Source organism: Carettochelys insculpta, chromosome 3, assembly GCF_033958435.1.
Source record: "Carettochelys insculpta isolate YL-2023 chromosome 3, ASM3395843v1, whole genome shotgun sequence".
NCBI classification, from domain to species: Eukaryota; Metazoa; Chordata; order Testudines; family Carettochelyidae; genus Carettochelys; species Carettochelys insculpta.
In genome coordinates, this window is record NC_134139.1 from 117,017,741 (window position 1) to 117,044,713 (window position 26,973).

Sequence of the window (26,973 nt, forward strand, 5' to 3'; positions counted from 1 at the left end):
TGTAATTTACAAATACAGATTTTTTTTACGTAACTCCACTCAAACAAAATAATCTAAAACTCTAGCCTATAAATGCACTTCTTGTTCAGCCAGTTGCTAACAAGTTTGTTTACATTTGAAAGAATGCAGCCCACTTTTTATTTACCTCCCCAGAAAATGAGAACTGTGGCAGATGTGCTAAACATTCCTTTGTCCGTTTTGGCTTTGGCCACCATTCCATAGGTCATTGTCACCCTACTGGCCCCGCACCCCCGGATCTTCTACTCCAGTTATATAGGAGTTGTCTTCCAAGAAGGAAGATGGGTCTTCAGATAAGTGGGATGAGCAGAGTGACCCAGCCTAATCAGAGAGTGATGATGGGTCCTCGCCTGTCCAGAGACTTGGGTAGATGGGGCCTCTCTTTAAGGTCTGTGCAGGAGAAGATGCTGCCCATCAAGGGGGACAGTACTCCCAGGGTCTAGCCTTCTGCTCTCTCTTGCAAAATCCTTGCTTGGTCTCCCCAGCAGAGAAGGATAACCGCTCAGTGGTAGGTACTATAGAACTAGGGGAGCGAGACTAGCAATCAGCCTAGTTCTAGCAGTTGAGATACCCTCAAGCAGCCTCATCTGCTTGTCTTGCCTGACGAAACTAGTCTGTATCCAGTTCACAATTTTTCCCAGATACTGAACATGCTCTAAATCTCTGCCTGTTTTGATGTCCTAAAAATTGCCCTGTCTTGATTCACGTTAATAAATGTCACTGTCTTCAAAGCCATGGTTCTTGCCATTTTCTTGCCATGGTTCTATCAGCTTACGTGTTGAGGAAAAATCTTAACTCAGTTAATATACTGTGTACCAAATTTCATCTTGATGAGAATTAATTGAGAATGGCTTGAACCGAAATGAAGCCTCTAGTTTTAACCATAGTATCACATAGTGACACAGTGCTGTTTAAATTGTGTTTGTGCTGAAATATTTTGCACTTCTGACATGTGCAACCTGAGTTTGTTTAAGCATTGAATTAAACACATCTGGAAAATACAGTACAGTCTCAATCGGTATTTACTGTGATGGCTTCTTGTTAAATTAACATTGTAATCCTGCCTTCATTTCTCTCCAGATGATGAAACATTCCTGGGATAATTATAAACGTTATGCTTGGGGATTAAATGAACTGAAACCCCTGTCTAAACAAGGACATTCAAGCAATTTATTTGGTGAGTAGTTTGTGCTTTTGTACTTAGTAACATGAATGTGAGGATGGTAAGTCAGCTGAAGAGATTACAGTGGTGACACACATGCACTTTCCATCTGGTCTGAGGCTGTTTTTTACATGCTATATTGTGTAGATAAATTAGGACTAAAGTGACCACTTGTATTCCCTTATCACACGGTGCATCACCTGGCTCTTCCAAATGAAGATAATGAAGCATATCGGTGCTCTTAGCATATGTGGATAGTAGCGATGTATTAATACCTACTCTCATCCAAATCTTTGTCTCTACAACCAGTAAAAACATAAAATAAAAATTAAATACTCTACCAGGGACATGGCCACCATTTTCCATTCTGTGTGGGTGCAAAAATGTAATCCTCTCCCCCCTCCCCCCCCGCCCCCCCGGAGCTTTCACAACATCTTCTGGTGAGGCATGAGTGGCCTGTTAATTGACTTGAAATGGAGAAATTCTCTGTGGTTTCCCTTCTTAAGAATCAGAATGTTGGAAGAGAGAACAATACTTTATAACTATATCAGAAACTTCTTCAGCCCAAAATAAGCTTGAAAAATTTACAGGTTTACTGAAAGAAGTTTGAACTGAAACTGGGGTAGTATGTTTTAGAAATACCTTTTTAAATTTAGAAATGATGTAGAACAACAGCTGAAGGAGAGTAGGAACAGAGAGGTAGCCATGTGAGTCTGTATTCTAATAAAACAAAACAGAAATGTAGCACTTGAAAGACTAACAAAATGACTGAGTAATAGTCACTGTATAAATCACTTTGTTAGTCTTTAAAGTGCCACATTTTCTGCTGTTTTGTTTAGCTAAAAGAGAGTTTGAGATGGATGGAGAAGTGGTGTTCGCCAGATTAGTGTTGCCTTAAACCTTGTAGAAGAGGGGAAAGAAAACTGAAAATTGCTTATTAGGATAAAGAAACTTGTCAGTCTTCATTATTCTGGAAATACTAAAATTGAATTTCTTTTATTCCTGTATGATGGTGCGTAGCTTTGATTTATTAGAAGGATACAATAGCATGTAACACCATATATAGTTAAAAAATAAAGAGGGGATTTATATCTTGCTTGAAATGGGAGCAGAGCTGAAAAATTCTTTGGATGACCATCCTAAAACACCCGAAGTGCAGCATTTAGCAAATCCGCAAGAATTAAGTATTTTAGTGCAGCGTTTCCAGAAGTTAAGATTTTACTCCTCTCGGAATTCAACAGTTGTTGTGATTGGGGGTGGGGAGCAGTGAGTAAAAACATAAAAAATGTCTGTAATAGGTCAGGAATGAGCAGGACAGCAGATGGCCATCAACGGGGCATTCAATGGACACTTTTCAAGCAGTTAGAGGACATTGAGTTTGCTGATGATGTCGCCCTCCTTTCACGCTGACATGAAAGCGTGAAAGAAAAGGTACCAACACTAGACAAAACTGCCTCCGTGACTGGACTAAGCATTAACAAGGGAAACACCAAGACCATGAGGATCAGCCAGTCCAGCAACACCACCATCACAATGATAGGGGATGAGCTGGAGGATGTGGAGAAGTTCACCTGGTTGGGGAGTATTATGGGCATAGATGGAGGAACAGACAAGGATATTGGTACCAGGACAGGGAAAACAACAGCTGCATTCAAGACTCTCCGTCTCATGGAGTTCACAGGTAGTATCTGTGAAGACGAAACTGCAGATTTTCAACACAAATGTGAAGTCTCTTGTATGGATGCGAGACCTGGCATACTAAATAGTCTTCAGATCACAGGCTACAGCCATTCGGCAAAACTTTGTCACAAGTGGTGGACTTTTGGAACAGATCAGGACAAGAACCACTTGACATTCAAATCAAGAGAAGAAAGTGGGGGTGGCTAGGCCACACTCTCAGAAAACCATCATCCAGCATAGTCCGTCAAGCACTCACATGGAATCTGCAAGGAAAATGCAAAAAAGGAAGACCTCAGACAACATGGAGATCTGCTAAGCTTGAAGGACAGCTGGGATACTCCTGGGGTCGGTGAGAAGGTTTTTGTCCTGAGACAGAGCGAAGTGGAAGAGACTTGTAGATAACCTATTCTCCAGATGGAGTACAAGGGTTTAAGTCAATGGTCCAGCTAGCCAATTATGCTTTCTTTCTGACAGTGGTCAGTGCTTCACAGGGGATGAACAGAGGGCAATACTGAATGATCCATATTGTGGTGTCCATTCCCGGCATCTGACAGTCAGAGGACCACAGAGCATGAGGTTGCACCCCTGACACTCTCTCTTAATAAATCACCATTGAAAGATTTCTCCTTGAACTTCTCTAATTCTTCTTTGAGCTCTATTGTATTTCTGGCCATCATAACATCCTGTGGCGATGAGTTCAGAGGTTGTCTATGTGAAGACATACTACTTTTCTGTAATGTGAAGAGGTAAACAACACTTCCCTATTCATTCACTTTCTAGACACAGTTTATGGCTTTGTGGACATCTGTCACATCTTCCCTTTGTTCACCTTTGGAAAAGAGATGACTGTCCTTGGTTTTTGGGATTTCTGCTCATCTGAAAGCTATTCCATAACCTAATAATTTTTATTGCCCTTCTGTTTATCTATTCAGTTTCTAATGTCTTTTTTTTAGATGGAACACCCAGAATTGCAAGCAGTATTCGAGGTGTGGGTATACCATGGATTTATATAGTGACATGATATTTTTGTCTTATCTGTTTGTTAATGGTTCCTAACATTGTTAGCTTTTTTTTTAATTACCACTGAACATTGAGTGGATCTTTTCAGAGAACTATCCACACTGACTCCAAGACCTCTTGTTCAAGTCGTAGCAGCTAATTCAAACCCAAACATTTTGTACATCTAGTTCAGATTGTTTTCCAATGTGCATTACGTTACATTTATTAACATTGAATTTCATCTGTTTTTTTTTTTTTTTTTTTATTAACCAGTCATCTCTTTTGTGAGAACCTTTGCAATGCTTCATAGTCTGCTTTGGACTTAACTATCTTGGGCAGTTTAGTATCACCAGTAGATTTTGCCATCTCATTGTTTACCACTTTTCCAGATCATTTACGAATGTCGAATAGCACAGATTCCAGTACAGACCCCAGAAGGCACTACTACCATTCTGAAAACTGAGCATTTGTTCCTACCCCGTTTCTTGTCTTTTAACCATTTACTGGTCCGTCAGTGGACCTTTCCTCTTATCCCATGACAACTTATTTTGCTAGATAGTCTTTAGTGAAGAACTTCATACTTGGACTTTCAGAAAATCTTTGACCCTGTATGACATTGTCACCTTTGACACACTCAAAGAATTCCTATTTAAGCATGATTTCCCTTAACAAGAGTAATGTTGACAATTTGCCAACAAATAATGTTAATCCATTTGATTTTTTTTTTTTTACTGTAACTTTAACCTGTTTGCCTGGAAATGAAGCTTACAGGCTTGTGATTGCCTGATGGCCTCTGGAGCCTTTTTCAAAATTTGACATTTGCATTAAGTATCTTTCAACTATCTGCTGCAGAGGCTGACTTCAGTGATAGGTGCTTCTCTGGAACCTCAATCATTCAGCAGCCTCATTCCCATTTTAGGATGGGGGTGTGTGGTGGGGGAGAGTTTCCTGTTTCTGATATAATTGAAGTATTTTTCTGCTGGTTAGGTTTTTTTTCTTCTGGTTAGGGTTTTTTCTTTAAATTCTTTGACCTTTCTAATTACACTTGTCAGATTTTAATGTTGCTTTCTTCACTGGTATTTGACTTCCAATGTTTCTCTCTCTTTTTTTGGTAGCTTCCTCTTCTTTGTTTAGCCTTTTTTATTTTTTATTTATTTTTTTGGGCTTTTACTTTGCTTAATTTGGGGTATATATTTAATTTGAGCCTCTGTTAGGGTATAAGTTTTCATGAAGCTTTAGAAGCATTTCATGTGGGGCTCCTTTCTCTTAATTTGTGCTTTTAACTAAAATCGACATTGTATAGTTTCCCTCTTCTAAATTAAATGCTACAGTGGGAGCTGTTTTGATATATTCCACCTTACAAAGATATTAAATTTGATTACACTTAATTACGTTATTGTCACTGTTACTGAGTGGTTCGTCTATATTAACCTCTTTTGTGCCTCTTAGGACTAAGTCAAAAATTGACTACTTCTGAGTTCCAGCACTAGCTACTCCAAGAAGCAGTCACTGACATTCTTTATTTTGTCTGTGTATCCCATCCTGAGCTGATTTGTACCCAGTCAGTATGGAGACAGTTGAAATCCTCCATTATTATTGAATTTTTATATTGTTGTCACTTCTAATCTCGCTGCATTTCATAATTTCTATTGCTATCCTAATCTGGTTGTTGCTAGTATATTCTGCTATTGTATTATTATTCAAGCATGGAATTTCTGTCCGTAGAGATGCTCTGGTACAGTTTGAGTCATTTAAGATTTTTAATAAATTTGACTAAACTTTCATGTATAGTGCCACTCTCCTCCTGCCCAAATGGCTGTCATTACTTTATATTGTATCCAATTATCATACCATCCAGTTTCTGTGATGTCTGCCTTTTATCCATCAGTATCTCTGTTTAATATCATGCACTCAAATTCACCCGTCTTACTATTTAGACATCTAGCTTTTGCATAGAAGCCATTACAAAATTTGTCAATATACAGTGGTCTGTCTTCTTGTGACGTAATTGAATATTACTTTTTGATTTGTCTGTTTCTCTTCAACTCCTAAGTGTACTTTATATCCTCTCCTTTTTATTCAGATTTAGAGAATCCCTTCTGCTAGGTCCATCTTGAGAGGTGTCTGTCCAGCTTATGTTCCCTACTTAGTTTTTAAAATACTCTTCTGTGACCTTTTTAATTTTTCCATGCTGGCTGTTTCTGCTTCTCTTTTGGTTTAGGTGGAGCCTACCTTTGTGTACTGGCTCCTCTCTTCTCAAAATGTTCTTCAGTTCCTAATGATAAAAACCATCTCTCTATATCATTGCTTAAACCACGTTAAGGTCTGCTAACTGTACCTGGAAGCATTCAGGGAATGTTACTGTACAGGTCCTAGGCTTCAATCTCTTACTTAGCAACCTAAATTTGGACTCCATGTCTTGAGAGATCAGCCTCTGCTCCGACAAGTAATTTACCACATGGTTGTGTGGGTGATACAAACACAGCTACTTGTTCTGAACAATTCCCCGTTAGTATTACTTGTCCCTTCCTAATAATTGGGGTCTGCTCATCCAGGGAAGTGCCCTCACTGTGAAAGGATACTATGACTGCACCTGGAAACAGGGTCCCAAGTATGGGATCATTTTCCTCTGCTCCACTTCACTAGTCTCCGGGAAGGAGAACTTGCTCTGCAGCCACACACAGAGGCTGTCAAAATTGGTATCAGAGTGCTCCTGTGTCCCAGAAAGCCTTGTCTGTCTACCTCTGTCTTAGTTCCTGAAGTTCAGGTGCTCTGGCCACAAGAACCCATACATAGGCTTTCAGGGCCATGAGATGTTAGCACTAAGTGCAAACATGTGCCGCTTGCCCAAAACTGTATAAATGACTTTTTAATTCTTACATTCTCAGCTTTTGTATCTTTAAAATCTGAATGCAAAGGGAAGTTTGAAAATATCCAAGTGTAAGCTGTGCACCAGTATCTGAGTATATTTTCATTGCAGGTGAATTTAGAGTCAACCCTATCTATATATTCTATCTACGTTTGGAGTTTCTTTTAAACCTCAACTAAAAAAATACCCATTTTCTAATGAGGACATAGACAATAACTCATTATGATGGTGCTTTATTGCTATTCCTGAAGGACAGTCAAGTTTTTCTGTAATTGACTATACTGACTATGAAAGTCTTGGGCTGCATCTACAAGAAGCCATGCTGCCAGCAGCATGATGCAAAGGAGGGGTCTTGAAAATGCAAATCGACACTCATTTGCATGTTAACGTGAGATCACCCTGCCAGCAGAAAATAGGCTGTGTAGACGGGGCTCTGCTGGTGAAAACTCACTTTGTCGGCATTCCTTTATGTCTGGAAAAAGTCAGGCATAAGGGGCTGCTGCAAAGTGGGTTTTCGCCAGCAGAAACAGGTCTGCATGGATTATTTTCTGCTGGCAGGGCAATCTTGTGTGACTGTGCAAATTAGCCATGTTAATATACAAATTAATATCCATTTGCATTTTCAAGACACGCCCCCCCCTTGCATCACGGTGCTGGTAGCATGGCTTCATGTAGATGCAGCCCTAGTGTCTCAGCATGAAGAACCATGAGAGATGCTCCCAGACACACATGTAGGTGAGTGTAGAACCAGTGAGAACACAGGGAAAGAGGTAAGACTTTGCTGCGGGAATGCTCATGCCCAGTCAGCGAACCAGAGTGCTCACAGCTGGATATTGATCTTGTAAGTGTGCTGTGTTGTGAAGGCATATATTGTGTTTGCAGAGAGTCTGAAACAATAGCTGAGGTATGAACTCACTCATTTGTGTGGTAGCTAGTTCAGATGTCAAATTTAAATTTCAACAGTTAACTATTTCGCTGCTTATCAAAGCATGTAAGAAGAGGCAAATTACCATTATGAAAACTAGTTTTTGAATATTTCTCTGGAAATGCACAATGTTTCCAGATGGGCATGATTTGTTTCCATTTCCTGGGGGAAAGTCTTTGGCTTTCGTAAGTATGGGGGAATATTATTGCAGTAATTTTTCTCTTGTTTCAGTAAATGGCTTTATGAAAGGTTTAATGGTTGATTTGATTAAAATAGTTTAATAAAATGGGTTAAAGTATTACCTACTCTAATTGCAAAGCCCCAGTTTTTGATATTCCCACAAAGCAGAAGTGAAATTTCACCTTCACTAATTAATTAAGGGTGAATCCCTTTTCTGTAAATTCTGATAAGGGCCTAAAATGTAATTTACCTTCTGTTGTAATTTGGCATTCAGGATAAGCTTCTCCAGTGTTCAGATAGTATAAATTGTCATCTGAAAGCAAGAGACCAGCATTTTAATAAGTAATAGCCATAAAATCATAAAAAAACAAGATGTCTTAGTAGAGATTGTAATCCTTCGTGATATTAGATAGATATGCATGAAAATGGCTAAAGACGTACTCTACTGTGAAATATTTCTTAGCCTAGCTCTGTGGTTATAGCATTAAAAAAGGTCATGCTAGACATTCTTCACTGTAGAACAAGTGATGTGTTCTGCTTAACCTTTACTTTTGTGTGTCAAGGAAGAATAATGGCTCTATTGTTGTTGAAGTTCGACAGTGATGGACAGATCATTTGGCTAATTATGCTTGTGGATATTCTAGTTCAAAATTTAGATCTGACTCACAGGTACAAAGTACTCTTGAGATTAATAAGCAAAAGAAAAAAAAAATCTCCCTTTAAAATTTTGTGGTAGCCATTTTAGCCTCTGGAGGTAAGTGAATCCATCTGAAATGTAGTCCTTTTAATCAATTTTGGCAACAATAAAACAGAATGAGATAAGCCAGGTACCCAAAATGGGGCTCTAACACTAGGGAAAATTTCAGACATATATATGAGCACTGAAGAATTCATGGCACAGATAATGTGTTACCCAATGATTGTGTGGTCTTTGTTCATCAAGAAAATAAACCAATGTGGTTCAAAGCAGTCACTAGGACATATTACAAGCGTATCTGAAAGACCTTACCATTGAAATGAGTTGTGGATATCTGTGTTGTTTTTAAAATATTTCAGGCCTTGTTAGGGATGAAAAGCTTTATGTAGGATTTGGGGTTTATGCATTGTAAACTGGTTGCTGCTTTTATATACTAATGATATATAAGTATGATCGCCAACTGATCAGGAATTTAGGGTGAAGCACTGTGGTTTAATTCTACTGCTTCTCTGGCCTCTGTAAGGCAGACATTTCTTTTGAAGTGTCCTAAGTCAGACCCAGAGGATGCCTGCAGGCACCAAAGCTTCCTTTGTCATTGCAGTGATAAATTTCTTATACTGGAGCATCTTGGCACTATTTCTGAAGAAAGTAATTCCTTTAGCTATCTCATCTACATCCACCATGGCTCAGAATCAAAGGAAGTAGAGTAAAATGCTGGCTTTCATTTGTCTAATTGCTTCTTACAATACCAGAAAACACCAAATCTACTAAAATCTTTCTTTCTTTTTTTTTTCTGAAATCTTTGGGGGTCTTTAGTGGGAAGAAATCATGGAACTATTTCTAATGGTGTCCTCATATAGATAGTACATGTAACTTCAGATTCCAGAGCCTCCCGTCTAGATCTTTCCCTCCCTGACAATATTTTGGAATCATAAAATAGTAAAAAGCTTGATTCTGAAGGCAAGTGCAAAATAATCTTTTAAACATTATGTATACGTATAAATGCACGCTAGGTATAAATGTAGTTTAGACGCACGTGCTTATCCTCTTTTTTTAAAAAAAAGAACCTAGAGATAAACTCAAGGTTAGGTTACAAATACGTTAGTCAGTTGATTGCTGGAAAAAAATTCAAAATGGAGTTGGTCAAGAATGTAACCCTTTGAGGGTTTTTTGTTTGTGTGTGTGTGTGTGTGTGTGTGTGTGTGTGTGTGTGTTTTGAGGGGAGGGGGTTTAAGAATGTATTCCTATGAGTAAACCTAAGACTTTTCCAGACAGTCTTCCCCAACAAAACAAATCCATCCTAAATTCAGGCCCCTGTCACTTCAATTTGCAGTAAGGTGTGTTTACTTGGAGTACTAAACCTTCTTCTTTCTGGCTTTTGCATCTTCTCACAAGATTTCTACATCTTAATTGCATCGGTGGCTCGAAGTTGAAGTCCAAGTATAATTTATTAACCAGCTGGTTAATTTTGAACTGTATCTGTCTCTATCTTAAATGGTGCAATTAAGTTCTATTTTAGTCAACATAAACAGTGTCTGCTGTGGAACAGATTGGACTTCAGATCCTGATTTGTGCCAGCTTCCGCAGGCGTAATGACAAACAGAGACCATATAGCAGTCCATCCAGATAAGCAGAGATGATACAGAAGAAGCCTATGCAAGTCACATTTCACCTTCAAAACTTAATTTTGGATGTACAAAAGCTGACTTGAGAGTATGGCGGTCTCCTCTGAAATGTCAAGCCACCTGCAAATCTTCACTTGTGCCTGTCCTGGAGCCTTTTGAGAGGGAAAATAAAAAAAATACTTTTTAAGAAGTGAAGTTGCACACGGATGTTAGTGAGACTCTTAATGTGACCTGTGAATACTCCTCCTTTACTTCAAATTATCGTTTTAAGTTAAATTTTTTGTTCAGCAAAATATAAAAGTAAGATGGCAGATATGGCAAGCAAGATTATGGCATAGGTTGGCCACCATATGTAGTTTTAGTTATATCAACATACACAAGGGCTGAAGGATGAAGCTTGAGGGTATGATTTGGAGTGCAAGTTCAACCTACAGCAGCAGCCCTTGTCCCTCAGGACAGTGCCTATCGGTCTTCTCCACATAGTGCAACTTAGCATATGAGATTGCAGCACCCCTCCAGTTGGGCCCATGTCTCAGTCTACGGAACAGGACGATGGGACCAACCTGGGTGGTGCACTGTGACCTTGTGATCCGAGTTACAACACTGCTTCCTTTGGGGGAGACATAATTAAATGAATTTTTTTACATCCATTTTTAAGATTTCAGACTCTATTCAAATTCAAGATTTCTGCGATTTCTTTGAAAAAAATCTTAGTTGTAAAATTGAGTAAATAGTAGTACCTCTCCACTAATTTGTCTTGCGGTTCTGTAAACCATCGTCTCTTCTGTGGTGTTGTGCCTTAAAAACAGTTCAGTAGCTGTAGTGCCAAATTTGTGATTACTGCTGTGTATAGTTCATCTGTTCCTTTAAACCATTCTGTGTTGTACTCCTTTTTAAACCACCTCTCACAATCTGGTATTTTAAACATCTTTCATTAGCTCATTTAAGCAGTATCACAGTCTGTCACGTAAATTGTCACTTGTCGGCAAGGATGTGTATGCAATAGAATGTTTTAGTAGAGTTGCTTTTTAAGATTGTGTGTGTTAGACGGGCTCAAAGAAGTGCTTTGCTGATGTGCTCTTGGAACAGAAAGGATGAGTTTTGTGATTGCCCTGTGAGAGTTGATTGCAGAGGCTCATATAGCCACTTTAGAACATTGTCTTCTGCACAGACGTGCTTCATTGCTATGGTTCCTATGTGGTTTAGGAGCTAGGTTGCCAACCATGGCTCTACTCCTGGAGCTTTAGATCGTCTCTTAAATATACTTGATTCAGGCCATTTTCTACTTAGCTTGAAGACTTACTCAGTGTGTGTTAGAAGTATGCAGAGTAACTAAGGGAGGATTGAGTACTCAATCTGTGAGAAAAGTAGTTAAACTAAGTTTTAGGAAATATTAACTCAAAATATTTGTGGTTGAAAATGATGCTGAACTTTGTGCTGTGTGACTATCATGAGTCTTCTATATTAGAAAATATGGATTTCCTTCTTTACTTATCAAAATCCTTATTTTGTTTTTTACAAGTAACTAATTTTACTGTGGATCCTTTGTATTTCCACAGTATGAAGGTAATTGCAAAAAAGTCCATTGAAAAGGCAAAATTGTAAAAGTTTTTAGTGGTGACTTTAGAATTCTCTGTGGGAATTCAGTAGTTCAGATGTGTGCACAGGTTGCACCTCTTTGACTGGTCCCAAATGAGAGAATTTGGAGGACCAGGGGATGTCCCCTGACCTGGGCCTCCACGCATGTTCTTCAGCTCTTCCTCCATCTCCTTGGGTGAATGCAGTGGGGCTCCCTGTTGTTCTGGCCCATGCTGTGACAGGGCTTTGAGGCCCATGATGCTAGAGGGCTCTGGCCCCAGACCTTATTTTGCTGTCATGGGGTTCTGGTCCATCCCTATCCTCACAGGGCTGCAGCTCTTATCCCCAGTCCTGGGATCCCTGGGCTGCAGGAGGGCTCCAGTTGGCCCACATTGCCATGGGGCTGCGGTCTGCCCAGCACTCCCAGGGCTTCAGCCTTGTAACAAGACTCCCCCATGCTGCTGAGGAGCTCTAACCCCAGCCTCAGTCCCTGCCCTGTTACCATGGGGCTCTGGCCAGCCTCACATGCAGGGCAAGGGGAATGGGATCCCTGGAGTTGCAGTGGAGTTCTGGCCAGCCTCACGTGCAAAGCTCCAGTCCCAGCCCAGGGATGCAGTAGGGCTCCAGCCCTGGTCCTGGCCTACCTGGAGGGCTCACGCCAGCCCGTGCTGGCACAGGGGTTCAGCCTTGGCAGGGCTCTGATCTGCCCTGCACTCCAGAGGCTCCAGCTCTGGACCGCACTCCCCTGGGCTGCCATTAGGCTCCGGCCCCTGGCCGCAGTGTGACTCCTCTGGCATCCCAGGGCTCCAGCCCCTCTGGGACTCAACTTCAGCCTCTTGTGGGCTTTGGCTTCCTCCCTAAAACCTGTGGGGCCTCTGGCCCTGGCCTCTTGCTGCTGTGGGCTGCAATAGGACTCTGGCCCCAGGTTGTCCACTCCCTTTCAGCTGACAGACCACCCTTCTGCTCCCCGGGCTCTCTTGTCCAGGAACACGTGTGGTCCTGTCAGACAAGGATGTTGCTGGACCACAGAGTGCCAGTTTTTGGAGGTGCAAACTGTATTACATAGTGACATACTTACTAATTATGTTGTTTATAGCGTAATGTAGCTAAATGGGAACAACTGAATCTGTCTTCAGTTGCACCACATTCTATTCTGAAAAAGGTTTTGTGCGAGTCTTAACCCTTTCAGGCTGTATTTTTATGCCATTTGTGTTCTATAGCCATATACAATTGCTTTCAGGCTCTACCATGTAGCTAGAGCCCAAACAAATTTATGGCCTTGAAAAATGCATCCGGCACTGAAATCTGATGTCTCCTGCAAAAACTGATTAGGGCTGGGGACTGCCCTAGGAAATGCTCTCACCGCGTGCTGGGCTCCAGCTACAAGTCCTGTCAGGCCTGGAAAAGGATAGAGCTTCCTCTTGTCTTCTGCAGGGGCACAGAGCTGGGTCAGATGTACCTGCTGGGATCCCCTCTGGCTGCAAGAAGCTTCAGAGCCCACTTCTTTCCTGGCCACGTCTCTGCTCAGCCATGGGTGAAGGACTTGGGTACCAGGAGCAGCCAAGGAGCTTCTTGCGTCCAGAGGACATTCCCAGAGGTAGGTTTGACCTGGTCCCAGGAGTAGCATTTGCAGGAGAAGAGGAAGTCCTGTCCCTTCCCAGCCCAGCTGGCATCTGGAGCATGATGCACAATAGTAGGCCCTGGCAAGGGCTTTCTCAGCCATTGATGCTAGAACTGGGGACAACAGAGGGCTATGCCCCTTTAACATGACATGGTTGAGTTTGGGGGACTGAGCAGGCAGCACTTCCTGTCCTCCCCCCAGCTGCAAGCCCTGGGCAAGCAGGAGGTGTGTTTTGTGGCAAGGGAGCTGATTACCGTTTCAGGTTTAAATCACTAAAATTGTGAAATTGACCATTAAGATTCTATGTCTATGAAATTGACCAAAAAGGACTTAGAATTTGATTGAGCCCTACATGTACATATGAGAGATGAGACTGTCTAGTATTAAATCTTTACAGCTGCTTATACTGACAAGGGTACTCTTCTTGCTACATTTTGGTACAGGTTCCCTGATCAAAATAGGCTATATCTCTCTAATCCGCCACCTTTGAGGCCTGATCAGTGCCAAAACGATGGGAGGTTAATGTTGTCTAGTAGAGTTATCAACATGCCCAGTGCTTACTGGGCTCTGGCTATGGTTACACCACAGCTATTTGTCTACAGTAGATACTGTCAGAAAAGATGTTTGGACAAAACATATGTTGAAAGATTGTGTCTGCACAAAAGCAGATAAAGCTTGTGATCTGCTTTGTTGACAAAAGGGCCCTCCGGAGCATCTGTATACCTTTTTGGAGCATTTTGTGGCTAGATGCTCCAAGCATTTTGTTGACAAAACCGTGTTGTGTGTATGAAACTTGCTAGTGTAACTGTAGCCTCTTAGAAGACATCTGGGGGTGAATTAGAGCTAAATAACAGCACAGAACACTGAGAGCCAAGACTTGTGGCTGTAAACAAGCATTATGGGAAACTTGGCCACACCTATGATAAGACGACTTCTGGCTAACTAAAATGCCAGAGTATGGATGTCATTACACCAGAGAGTGCTAAACTAGAAAAGTTCAACCTATATCAGCAAAAGAACTTTATTCTGATATAGCTGCATCTATGCTAGGGTTTTTGCTGGCATACAAGTGTCATTTAGGATTTTTAAAACATCATCTATACTGGCAAAGGTTTGTGTAGGCTTGGCTTAAGTTTGTAGGTCTGTGAGGAGAGGAGGGATTGTTAATCTCCTAATTAATGGATTTTTCAATACAAAAATTTTGGGGGGGCACTGGTGAAAATTAGTTTGGCGTAGTATAGGCTGAACCTGTCTAATCTGAAACTCTCTTGTCTGGCAAACTCCATAATTTGTCACGTAAATTTAGCTGGATGACCATTTATCATGGCTGTGGCCAAGCTTCCTGTGGTCCATAAAATTTGTTTACAGCCACCAGTCCTGGCTCTCAGTGTTCTGTGCTGATATTTAGCTGTAATTTACCCCTAAATGTCTGAGCCCAGTAGGCAGTGGAAGTGTTGGTAATGTGCTAGGAAATATTGACCTACCGTTGTCTGGCAAATTCTCTCATCCAGAAGCAGTCAGGTCCCAAGTGTGCTGCATGAGAGAGGTTCAACCTGTGGCAAACTCTCTTGACGTGGGAAAATTTTGGGGGTTCTTTTATAGTCCCCCCCCCCAAAAAAAAAATTATATGCTTATTCTGGAGAGCCCATCCCTCTTGTTCTGAGTTGATGCTGCAGCTCAATTCTATTTCTGTGAGTGCTGAGATGTACAAAGAGTATGGGGCAAAACTTTTCATAATTTTGGAGAGCTGTTTTTAGAGCTCTTTCTTTGAAACTGGAAGCTTTTTTGCAAAGTTTCTGGATTCTGAAAGCATCTAACATTTCAGAAAAACTAAAAATACCAGGGTTCCTCTAAATTCTGCCAGTAAATGTACCTAATGAATTATGTGTGGGGCATTTTTTTTCATTTTTTGTGACTGTTTTTTTTTTTTCTTACTATCCTGACTTTTCAAAATCTCGAACTTTCAAGAAGTTAGTAATTCAAAAAAAAAAAAAGGTGTGGGGGTGGGAGAAGAGAACTTGATTGCAGTCAGTGGTAAACATGGTAATGGCAAAGCAAATAAAATGTTGAAATCTTTGGGGGTTTTTTTAATACTGAAATGTGTTGGTTTTGGAAAGAAAATTTCAAGTTCTTCATTACCCTGTTTTGGTAAGACTAGTGACTGCAGCCTTGTAGGGGTAGAACTGCTACTTTGAAATCATGCTAACACACGTCTTTCCATTTTAGTCTTAAGAAATTTTAGGCCAAGCAGACAATTGTTTCATGTTGTAATCAGAGGTGTTGCAGGAAATGAACCAGTCATGCTGGAAACCAATTCTTCACTAATTAAAATAATATGCTATACCTTTGGGGTGGGCGGGGGGAGCAAGCTTTTTGCCATCCAGCCCCACTTTTCATCCCTGCAATTAGCAGGGCATCCCAACCTGTCTGAAGTAATACAAACCAAGGAACATTTTGGTTATGTTCATATGATAAAAATGGTTGGGCACATGTAAGAAAATAAATACGTAGAATGTAAAAACTTTATTCATAGAACAATAGAGCTGGAAGAGACCTAAAAAAGCCATCGAGTCCAGCCCCCTACTCTAAGCAGGACCAAACCCATCAGATCAGCCCCACCAGGGCTTTGTCAAGATGAGACTTAAACACCTCCAGGGATGGAGACTCCACTACTTCCCTGGGTAGACCATTCCAACGCTTCACCACCCTCCTATTGAATAAATTTTTCCTCATGTTCAACCTGGACCTTTCCAACCACAACTTGAGACCATTGTTCCGTGTTCTGTCATCCGTGACCACTGTGAACAGCCTCTCTCCAGCTTCTTTGCAGCTTCCCTTCAGTAAGTTGAAGGCTGTTATCGAGTCCCCCCTCAGTCTTCTCTTCTGCAGACTAAACAGTCCCAATTCCCTCAACCTTTCTTCATAAATCATATGATCCAGCCCCCTAATTATTTTGATCACCCTCCGCTGGACCCTCTCCAGTGTATCCACATCCTTCCTATAAATGGGGGCCCAGAACTGGATACAGTACTTCAGATGCGGCCTCACCAAAGCCGGATGAACAGGAATAATCACTTCTCTGGATCTACTGGCAACACCCCTCTTGATGCAGCCTAGTATGCCATTAGCTTTCTTGGCTACAGCAGCACACTGAGTCACGTCCAGCTTCTCATCCACTACAACTCCAGATCCTTTTCTGCAAAATGGTATATAAATGTGAATATGCATAAAACCAGTAGCATATTTCAAAAATCTTAATGAGGTGGATGAGCCTGAGCCCCAGCAACTAACCATGCTGCACTCCCCTTAGAAAATATCACTCCTGGCCCACCCACCCACCCCACTTTTTGCACCAACGCTCTAATGAATTGGCCTAGGAATCAGACCTGGGCTCTGTTCCTGGCAGTGACTGACCTGCATAGCTTAGGAAAGTCACATTACTCGTCTGTATCTTTATTTCGCTCTTCTCTCCTCTTATACAGACTACAACTTCTTTGGGACTCTCCGTATGTGTTTTTTATAACAGTGCAAAGTACACTGGTGTCCCAGTCTTGACTGGGACTTCTGTGCTGCTATAATACATCTAAGTCATCGTGCTAGTTTATCCATGACACAACCCTTGTAAGTTCCACTCCATGGCTACTGCTTGGCCCTGAGGAAGGCACTGACTCCACATAGGAAGAGCACAACAGTGCAGTCTTCTGTGTTTGGGTGTAGGAGTGACAAATTAGAACTTTAACAGCTTGTCTGAACAGGAAAAGTGACCAGCATGGCTCTACTGCTAGAGGTGTTCATGTAAATCTTTACTCTTCCTTTTATCCCATCTCACCTGGATCCCTAAGGGGACTGTGTCTTTAGTGCTTCTGCAGTATCCTAATAGTATTGTTGTGCAAATATAAGAACTAGCTCTACAGCTGACAGCAAACCTCATAAAACCCTTATGAGATACTTTAGTGAGTTTTTCCAAAACATATTCAGTGCTGGGTTTTGAGGGGTGGGCATGTTTTAAGTAGGGGCTGAGGAAGACTTACTCATTTTTGCTCTGATCTTTCATACAAAATTGCTCCCATGGCCACTGTTTTCAAATAAATCTATTAGAACATAATTTGGGAGGTGGCAGAGTTCAGTGAAGGTTGGGATGAGGTGCGGGAGGAAAGAATATAAAGGTTTTCCTGCTATGTTTTTGTAACTGATTTTAGAAGGAAGAGAGGAGGGGCTCAATGCAACTTCTGCAGTGTTGGGCACTCAAATACAGCTGTACTCCTTTGATTTATATTTTTATTTATTGTCAGTCTAAATTTACTGGCTTGGAATTTTTACTTCTCTTGGCATTTACAGAGCAAATACAACTATGGGAGAGCATAAACATTAAATTCTGGTTGTAAAGTCTTAATGTTGATAAATGAGCCAGAAAGACTGCTGGTTGACTTTGGTAATTGGGTTTGAATGTACAGAGAGGTCCGCTAAATATGAGGGTGAGAATCGAATCACAGTACATCCACGATTATCCTACCCTTGGTTATCCAGTATTCCACTTCATCTGATACTGCCCCCCCCCCCCCCAAGCCTCATAACAGGAGAGGAGTATTAAGTAATTCCAAAGAGAAGTTAGTGTATACCCTTCCAACACTACTTCAACTTTTCCCAAGGCAGAGGGAGCTAAACATACAAGGCAAAACTCAGCCTCGGGTTTATTTAAGTTTACAATGAAGTAAAACCCCCCAGCAAGGTGCAAGTCACTTTTTGTTTGCTTTTGGCTTTGTGTTGGACTACATTCAACATATATGTACTGAGTTTGCATGGGGTGGGATATTGGTTTGCTTACTTTGCTGTAATGAATAACCCTCATTTTAGGACACTTCCCCCCAAGGTAAAGTAGAATTCTGCTACACTTTATCTGACCACCTCCATTAGGTTGCTGTTAAGTGGTGCCTGAATCTTTTATGTTCTTAAATACTACAGATGGCATTTTAAGAAGTCTGCCTACTCACATAGGTCCTTGTGTCTGGTCTTTAAAGATATAGCTGCACGAGACATAGACGTTGACTGTAAATATGCAATTTTAGCTAAGCCAATTGTGTAGCTAAAATTGATTTATCTGCAGTTGGCTTCTGTGTCTGGCTACACGATGGAATATCAATGGGCACGTTTCTCCCTTCGATCTTCCTTATTCCTCACTTCTAGTGAGGAGTTCAGGGGTTGACTTTGACCTCCTGAGTATCATTTCATATATATGCAAGATGAAACTCCACATTGACCTTGAGTAGGTTGATCTTCTGCAGTAATGTGGCTGTAGCCTAAGCAATATCCAGAACATTGGAAAATGGCATGGACACAGCTGAGTTCCCTTTAACTGTATGCAACTATATGAGCATTTTTTCAAGGATGACTAGGTAGATTTAGATGGCTTTTTCGGGAGAAGACAGATACCCACCAGAGTAGCCACACACTGTTTAAAGATCTAGACCCAATTCCTATAGGCTAGAGTCCCCTGAAAAGTCTAATAAGAACTTGCTGGACTGCAAGCGTTCTGTTTATTTTCCGCTATTACCAATGGAATGGATTAAAATGGAATCTAAAGTGTCAATCTGACAACACTCCAGGACTGGAAGGGATTAGCTAGAGTTAACTAAGGCTTTGGAAACTTCAGTGCATTTTTCAAATTAATCATTCTCAGTGATGTTAATCACTAACAATATACAGTAAATTCTTTCATATCCAGCATTCTGTCATCCAGAACACTCAGATAACTGGCATTTTAACCATAAGTAAATTTTAGTTATGTTTTCCATAAGTTCAGTATAGTGAAAGTAAATACAAATACAGTGTAAGTTTACAGTGTACAGTACTGCTGTTGCTATAAAGTATTCTGCTCACACTTGTTTGTTAATATCTAATCTTATTTTTTTCTTTAGTATTATGCATTGCTAGATATACCTCTCTATTATCCAGAATATTTGAATATCCAGCAACCTCCTGGTCCCTGGGCTGCCGGATATTAAGACTTTACTGTAATAGAGTGCCATCAATTAAAATAACTATTTCACTGAATTTTAAATCTAGAAAGCCAGCTTCTTAAGAGTCAGCTTTACCTCAGCACATTAATAACAGCTGTAGATGTACAGAAATATCAGGTTTGAGTCAGATATTTGAATTTTTTTTGTATAGTTACGTAAGTCAGTGTGGTTTTGGAGCACTGTTGTGTACTTAAAAAAAAAACTTGCAGGTGACTCCTGCTAATAGACAGTCTAAAGCTAGTTTCACTTAACTAGTCTGATTAACTCAAAACTAATAGTGATTTATTCACAATTAATCAGCTTCAATGACACTTAAGGAACAGAATACCAATTGAGATATAATTTTAGATATTTTTGAACATTTTCACATGTATTGATTTCTATTACAATAGAGTACAAAAATGTGCATTTCTGAGTTTTTAAAAAAGAAATATTTGCACTTTAAAAAAATGAATGAAATAATGTTTAGTTCACCTCATACAAGCACAATCATGCAATATCTTTATCCTGAAAATGCAGTTTACAAATATAGATTGTTTTATTGAGTGCTGGTATGTAACAAAAATAATATAAACCTTTGCAGCTTACAAGTCCACTGCTTCCTGTGTTTTTTGTTCAGCCAATCACTAAGACAAATAAGTTTATTTATATTGATGGCAGATAATACTTCTGGCTTCTTATTTACAATGTCATCTGAAAGTGAACAGGCATTAATTTGCGCGACATGTTTGTAGTCGGCATTGCAAGGAATTTACATGCCAGGTATGCTCAATATTTGCATCTCTTCATGTTTTGGCAACCAATCCAGAGGATATGCTTCCAGCTGATAACACTTGTTTAAAAAAATGCATGAGTTAATACGTGACTGCCTCGAGGTTATGTCTCCTGTTATATTTTGCCTGCATTCTGCTATATATTTCGTGTTACATTACAGCAGTCTCAGATGACCCAGCACATACCGTTCGTTTTGGTGAACACTTTCACAGCAGATGTGACAAAACACAATGACGGTACCAATGTGAGGTTTTTAAAAGTAGCTATAGCACTTGCATCTAAATTGCATCCAAAACCTGAGACACGAGTGTGCAGCATGTTTTCAGGAGTCTCACAAGAACACTGAAGAAATTACAGAAGCCAAACCACCAAAAAAGAAAATCAGTCTTCAGATGATGAACAGATCAGTCCACGCTGCTTTGTTTACTTATCAAGTGGAATCCATCATCAGGATGGAAGAATTTCCTCAGGAATGGTGGCTGAAGCATAAAGGGATGTATGAATCTTTATTACATGTGGCATGTAAATATTTTGTTGTCACTTTCATGTGACCTTGTGAACAAGAAGCAGACAGCATTATTTCCTGCAAATGTAACCAAACTTGTTTGTCTGAACAATTGGCTGAGCAAGAAATAGGACTGAGTGGGCTTACAGGCATTAAAGTTTCACAGTGTTTTATTTCTGAATGCAGGTATTTTTGTACCTAATTCTAGATTTCTAAGCTCAACTATCCTAATAGAGATTGCACTACAAAACCTGTATTAGAATATTGAAAAATACTATTGCTCTTACTTTTACAGTGCAAGAACATGTAATGAAAATGAAGTGAGCACTATATTCATTGTTCTGTATTGCAGTTGAGTGAAGTTTGTGTTCCTGGGCAACCTTGCATTACTCAAATTTCATGCAAGTTGGGAGGAGTTGGCAGCCTGGCTTGCGGCTCCCCTTCGCTGATGGGAGCCAGAAAACTGACCAGCACATCACAGGTCAGTTTCCTGGCTCCCACCAATGAAGAGCAAGCCGGATTTCACTGTGGATGATCGTGTAGTGAACAGATCTTCACGTTGCGCAACATCATCGAACAGAGTATCAAGTTCCAACGGCTGTTGTTAATTAACTACATCGACTTTAAAAAGGCGTTTGACAGTGTTCATAGAGAATCATTATGGAACATAGTGCAAACATGTGGCATCCCACAACACTACATCAACATCTTCCGAAATCTTTATCTAAACTCTAGTTGCTGCGTGAGGACCGATAATGGGATGACAGATTTCTTCAACATTGACTCCGGAGTGTGTCAAGGGTGTGTCCTGTCTCCATTCTTGTTCCTTCTGGCGCTGGACTTCATCATGAGAAAGGCAATAAGCGACACACATCTAGGCATCTCATGGAAAGATCAGCATCAACTCACAGATCTGGACTTTGCAGGCGATATTGCACTGCTAGCAGAAACGAGCAAATGCTTGCAAGGCATGATGACAAATTTGGAAGCAGAAGCCGGCAAAATTGGGCTGAGGATAAATAGTGATAAAACAAAGTTGATGCGGGTTGGGAACACTCAGACGAACACACCACTAGTGGTCGGACACCAACCCATAGAAGTACAGCGGTTCACCTATCTTGGCAGCACTCTGTCTGACGACGAAGGTGTCGAGGCAGATGTTAACTGCAGAATCAGTAAGGCATCAGCAGTGTTCCAAAGACTGCGCCCAATTTGGTCTGCACCAACAATCGACACTGCAACAAAAGTTTGACTGTATAACACCATCGTCATGCCAGTCACCATTTATGCTAGCGAAACATGGAAAATAATGTCAAGCGTAGCACGCAAGCTCAATGTATTCCACCAGCGTTGCTTACGAAAGATCCTGGGTATTGCCTACTGCGATTGCGTTACCAATGAGGAGATACTACAAAGATGCGGGTCACGGGCACTGCAGGATATCGTGACAGAGCACAGAGTGCGGTTTGCTGGACACATTCTGTGTCTGCCAGATCAACTGCACCCAAAGACTGCAAGGAGATGGATACCGGCAGAGGGAAGAAGGAAGAGAGGCAGGCCACTCAAGACCTGGCACGCCACATTTAAGGAAGACTTATTAAACATTGGTACATCGTGGCAGGAGGCAGAATTATTTGCAGCTGACCAAAATCGCAGGCAAGCACTTGTTGCCTAATGTGCCCAGATGCACCAGCGGACGTAAGTCTAAGGCTAAGCTCAGGACAACTTCTTATGATATGTAATTGGATTGGTATATTTTTCTCATACTGAAGAAGAGTTGTGCCTGCTGTTGATAGCTAGATGAAAGGTATAGGCAGCCATCTTTTGATCTGGCCATCATACAGATACAGACTAGTAGCACGTCTGAGTGTAATGTTTCAATAAAATGTGCAGTTGTGGTGATTTAAAGTACTACAGTGTTCTTTGCCCTTTGTTCTCTATGTAAATTGATTGAGCTTCTTTCACTTCTTTGTAAACTTTGTCATTGTCTCAGCTACTTACATCATTCTTGATTATGGAAGTAATGGAAAATATAGTCTTAAAATATTAGACTTATAAAATTGTAGAAGAGGACATTTGCACTGCTTTTAGAAAGGCTGTTGGTGTGTGCCAAATGTCCTACATGTTAAAACTTCTTTCTGTGAAGACCCCTTCTCCACCAGAAAAAAGACAGACATGATTTCTTGATTTATCTCATCATAGTGTTCTTTTGTGGACACAAAGGATCAGAAGATTGGGACCTACTTTGGGATGCTAGGTTGAGTGGTGTATGGTTCAAAATAGGGTACAAGGTGTTTGAGTGATATTGTGTTGGAAAGTGTTGTTGATTCTGGACAAGTCCACTGATGGGTGGGGGGCAAGGAAGGCAGTTGCACCAAGACCTGGCGCTTTGGATGCAACTCTGGGCCACTTTGAAACACAGTGCTCCAGCTGTGTATGGCTGTGTGGGAGTGGAAGGGCAACCTCCACAGTTTGGGCAGAGCTGAGAGCTGACCGCTCTTGGCCCTGCCCTCTCTCAGGGTGTAGAGCTGCCCCCGCCCCCCACCCATCTTGTCCAAGGACCCTGCTGCAGCTGTTCTGGATAGTGATTCTCAGTCTTCTCTTTGCTTCTCTCCCAGTTTGTTTTGCACTGTGTTGTGAGATTGAGGCAGCTGATTTCTTTCCATTCTTGCTGAGTACAGTGCTGCTAGAGCAGGAAGGGAGGTGCTGCAGAGCAGCAGAGTGGAGCAGAGAGGGATCTTTACTTGACTTGCACTTTGTTCTCATGCCTTCAGTCTTGTTTTTCAACTTGAGGTTTGAGCATGCAGATCCACATATGACCTGCCTGAAAGTCTTGCTGTTTACTTCCTTGATTTTTACATTATTGCTATAGACAAGTAGTGCATCTTACTTTGATAGCTGACAAGCTGTTTTGGAGCAGTAAACTTTTTTTCATTCAGTTTACTAATTTTGTGTGGCATTATTCACTATTGGACTTAATTTTTCTCACCGACAACCTGATGGCTGTAATCTATTTCAGATTTGCAGCCAATAACCACTCAATTCTCTAGTCCAGGGATACGCAAAATTACAGAGGGAACAACATGTTTTTGAATTCATTACTTCATGGACCACACTGCAGTGGAAAACATGGACCATTCGTGATTTTGGTCATCTGTTCATAATTTCATAACTTCACAATATGAGCTCTAGCAGTTTTTTTTAAATGGAAAATTAGAACAGGTTGAACCTCACTGATCTGGAACTCTTGTCCAGCAACATCCATAGTCTGGCATGATTTTAACTCAAGTTTCTCGTGGTCCCAAAAAGTTTGTTTCCAGCCAGCAGTCCTGGCTGTCAGTGTTCTGTACTGTTATTTAGCTGAAATTTACCCCTAAATGTCTTCTTAGCACCCTGTAAGCAGTGGAAGTGTTGGTAATGCTGCTAGACAGTGGTGGTCTCTGTGGTCCAGCAAATTCTCTCATCTAGCACTGATCAGGTCCCAGGGGTGCCAGATTAGAGATGTTCAATCCGTAATAGAAAAATATTTATGGTATTTGTCTCTGTCTTTCCCCAGCCCCCAACAGTTGGCAGTAAGATCATATGATAAAGTTACATCTTGATACCAGAGTTTGACAACAGCTGCTACTGACATATGACTCCCTTAATTCTTTCAACTTTTTTCACAACTTTTTTTAATCGCCTCATTAATTCTGCCTCCTTTGTATTTATTTCCCACGCAAAGGCTGTCCCACCCAAATGAAGTCATATTCAGCTCAGTGGTTACCGTTTTTAAAAGTCAGCAGATTATAATTTGTTCAAGGATTGGGTCCGAAGAGTGCAGTAATCTAATCAGATCTCCTGTATATTGCAGTCCGTTACGTTTCCCTTCACCCAGTTACCTGTTCATTGAACTTGTTTTACTCAATCATAACTTGAGTTTTATTAAAATGTACCTTCTAGAAAGGCTTTCAGTTGACGACAAAGGCTGGCAACTCTACTGTTGCCATTTGTAGTTTGTTTTAACAGTGAGATCATTCTGTTAAGAATATGCCCAATTCCTATTGGAATTGGCTGGCTTCAGCTTGCAGACCATGATACTTATTATGCATTTGTTCGCTACACAATTACCTCATATTTTTTCCTTGTGAAAATACTTATATGCTATAATCAATCACCTCTTTAACTTGTCACAAAGGAAGGCTAACAGGCATTGTAAAGAATTTTCTCCAACTCTTGAACAATTCTTGGATCTATCTACTGAACATTCTCCATTTTTTTTCAACATACTTTTAAAACTACAGGCACCAAACTTGTAGGTTGAGTTTTATTGTCGATCATACCAATGTGTTAAAATAGCTTTAAGTCCCCTGTTTAGATGTCCACAGTTCACATTAGGCTATTTTGCCACAGTATCATTCAAGGAAATCATGTTGAATTGTTTGACTATCAACCTATAATCCTTTTCAGAATCATTGCTCTCTGCTATCCATATTCTCACTTGGTTGGTATAACCTCCATTCCCTGTTCCTGGATTGCATTGGGCAGACTTAAAAGACTATTTTTTTAAATTGCACACAGGTTACCAAGTGATCTTGGTTGCTTTTCATGACTTTCCTGTCTGCTCCTCGTTTACCATTCTGCCACTCTACCATCCACCAATTTTATCAGACAACTTACTACTTGATCACTGATGAAAATGTCAAATCGTGTCAGGTCTAGTGGTGTTCCCTATGGAACCCACTAGCAGTAATTCTCCAATGACTGCCTTTTTAGTATCTGTTTAATTAGTAAATCTTAATCCATTTAGTGTGTGCTATATTGCCTGCCCACTTACTTTTGTTTCTACCCTAATTATATGGGAAAGAAAAAACACAAGCTATTTTTATTGCTTAAAATATATAATTAAAATAGAACATCAACTGGCATTTGCCTCTTTTGTGATTTTTCTTTCTTTTTTTTTTTTTACCATATTTTAAAATTACACTTCTTGAGTGTTTTCTGGTACTACTGCCTACTCAGTAAACTTATACATTTGCCACTATGACCTAAATTAAATTTGCCATATTTTAAGAATTTCAGCCCAGTTTCTCTAACTTGTAGTACTCATCTCTAAGTGTGTGATAGTTCCTCAAGTAATTTTCTTCCAGACTGGTCTGTATCATTCCCAGAATAGTTGAGAAAACAGTAAAGAATCCCTTTTCAGTTAGACATTATTTTCCAACATCTTGTGCTCAATATTTGAGTCAAGCCTCAAAACTATACAAATAAAAATACATTGTAGATTCTTTGTATTGGCCTTATGGTTTCATACCTATTTTGGTATGGGGTGGTGACATTGTGGTTTTGATTTGGCTACTTAAGCGGGGTAGGTTTTTGTATAGCCACTGGATTCCAGGAGCTGGAGCCTTGTGAATTACAAACAAGATAATGAGATGACAATTGTATCTTGTTGTTTTCTTCCCTGTTTCGGAATTTTAAGCTAATCTTTTTATATTTTTGTCTAGTCCTATGCTCAGGACTGTAGAGACACCAATCATAGCTCCCTATTTAGGACTGAGCTGCGACTTGTGTATGTTTTGTTTCTAAAATATTCATTACCCACTGTACCTGCTTTTTTGAGATCTCAGCATATTGTATGTACTAAGAAGAAATCAATATATGTCAAAATACATCGAACAGGAAACGATTGTGTGTTGGCGTGTCTAGAAGCTGAAGGACTTCAGTTCCCATGGTACAGAATCAGGGTGCGTCGTTGTTCAAAATGTAAGGGTGTGCTTTGGGAAAAAACAAATACTAATTTTTTTTTAACATCATGACAGCCAGATTATCCTGTAAATACAGGGAAGTCTGTCTCAGACTCTCTCTCCATATTAACTTAAGCTGAGCTAGCTGGACTCACTTCACACCACTGCAGGGAGTGTATTATGTGTGATAGGGATATAGAAAGAACACGCATGCCTGAGCAAGCCATTGGGGGCACAGCTGAACTACAGATGGTAGTGAGCTTCCCAGCTCAGGTAGACATTCCTGCTAACAGAGCTTGAGCTAGCATGCTCAAACAACAGTGTGGGATGAAGAGGAGGGAAGAAAAATGATTATCCTTAACATTTGATGTTAGGGCAAAAAAGCAATAGGCTTAAATTGCCACAAGAGCTGTTTAAGTGGGACATTAGGAAATGTGAGGGTGATTTATCACTGGGATAAAATGCACAATTGCCATAGGCAATCTCTATCATTGGAAATGTTTAAGGGCAGGTTAGACATGCACCTATCAGGGATGGTCTGGATGGTGCTTGATCCTGCCATGGGTGCATGTGACTGGGCTTGATGATCTCCTGAGG

At 40.6% G+C, this 26,973-nt stretch overlaps 1 protein-coding gene across 1 annotated transcript in view; it reads left to right on the forward strand.

Annotated features, from left to right (window-relative positions):
• The window catches only part of MAN1A1 (mannosidase alpha class 1A member 1), a 193,202-nt gene that overhangs the window by 49,946 nt on the left and 116,283 nt on the right, over nt 1-26,973 (forward strand). The window contains exon 2 of the mRNA XM_074990664.1: nt 1,099-1,195. Coding sequence (XP_074846765.1) covers nt 1,099-1,195 — 97 coding nt within the window. The remainder of the gene's footprint in view (nt 1-1,098; nt 1,196-26,973) is intronic.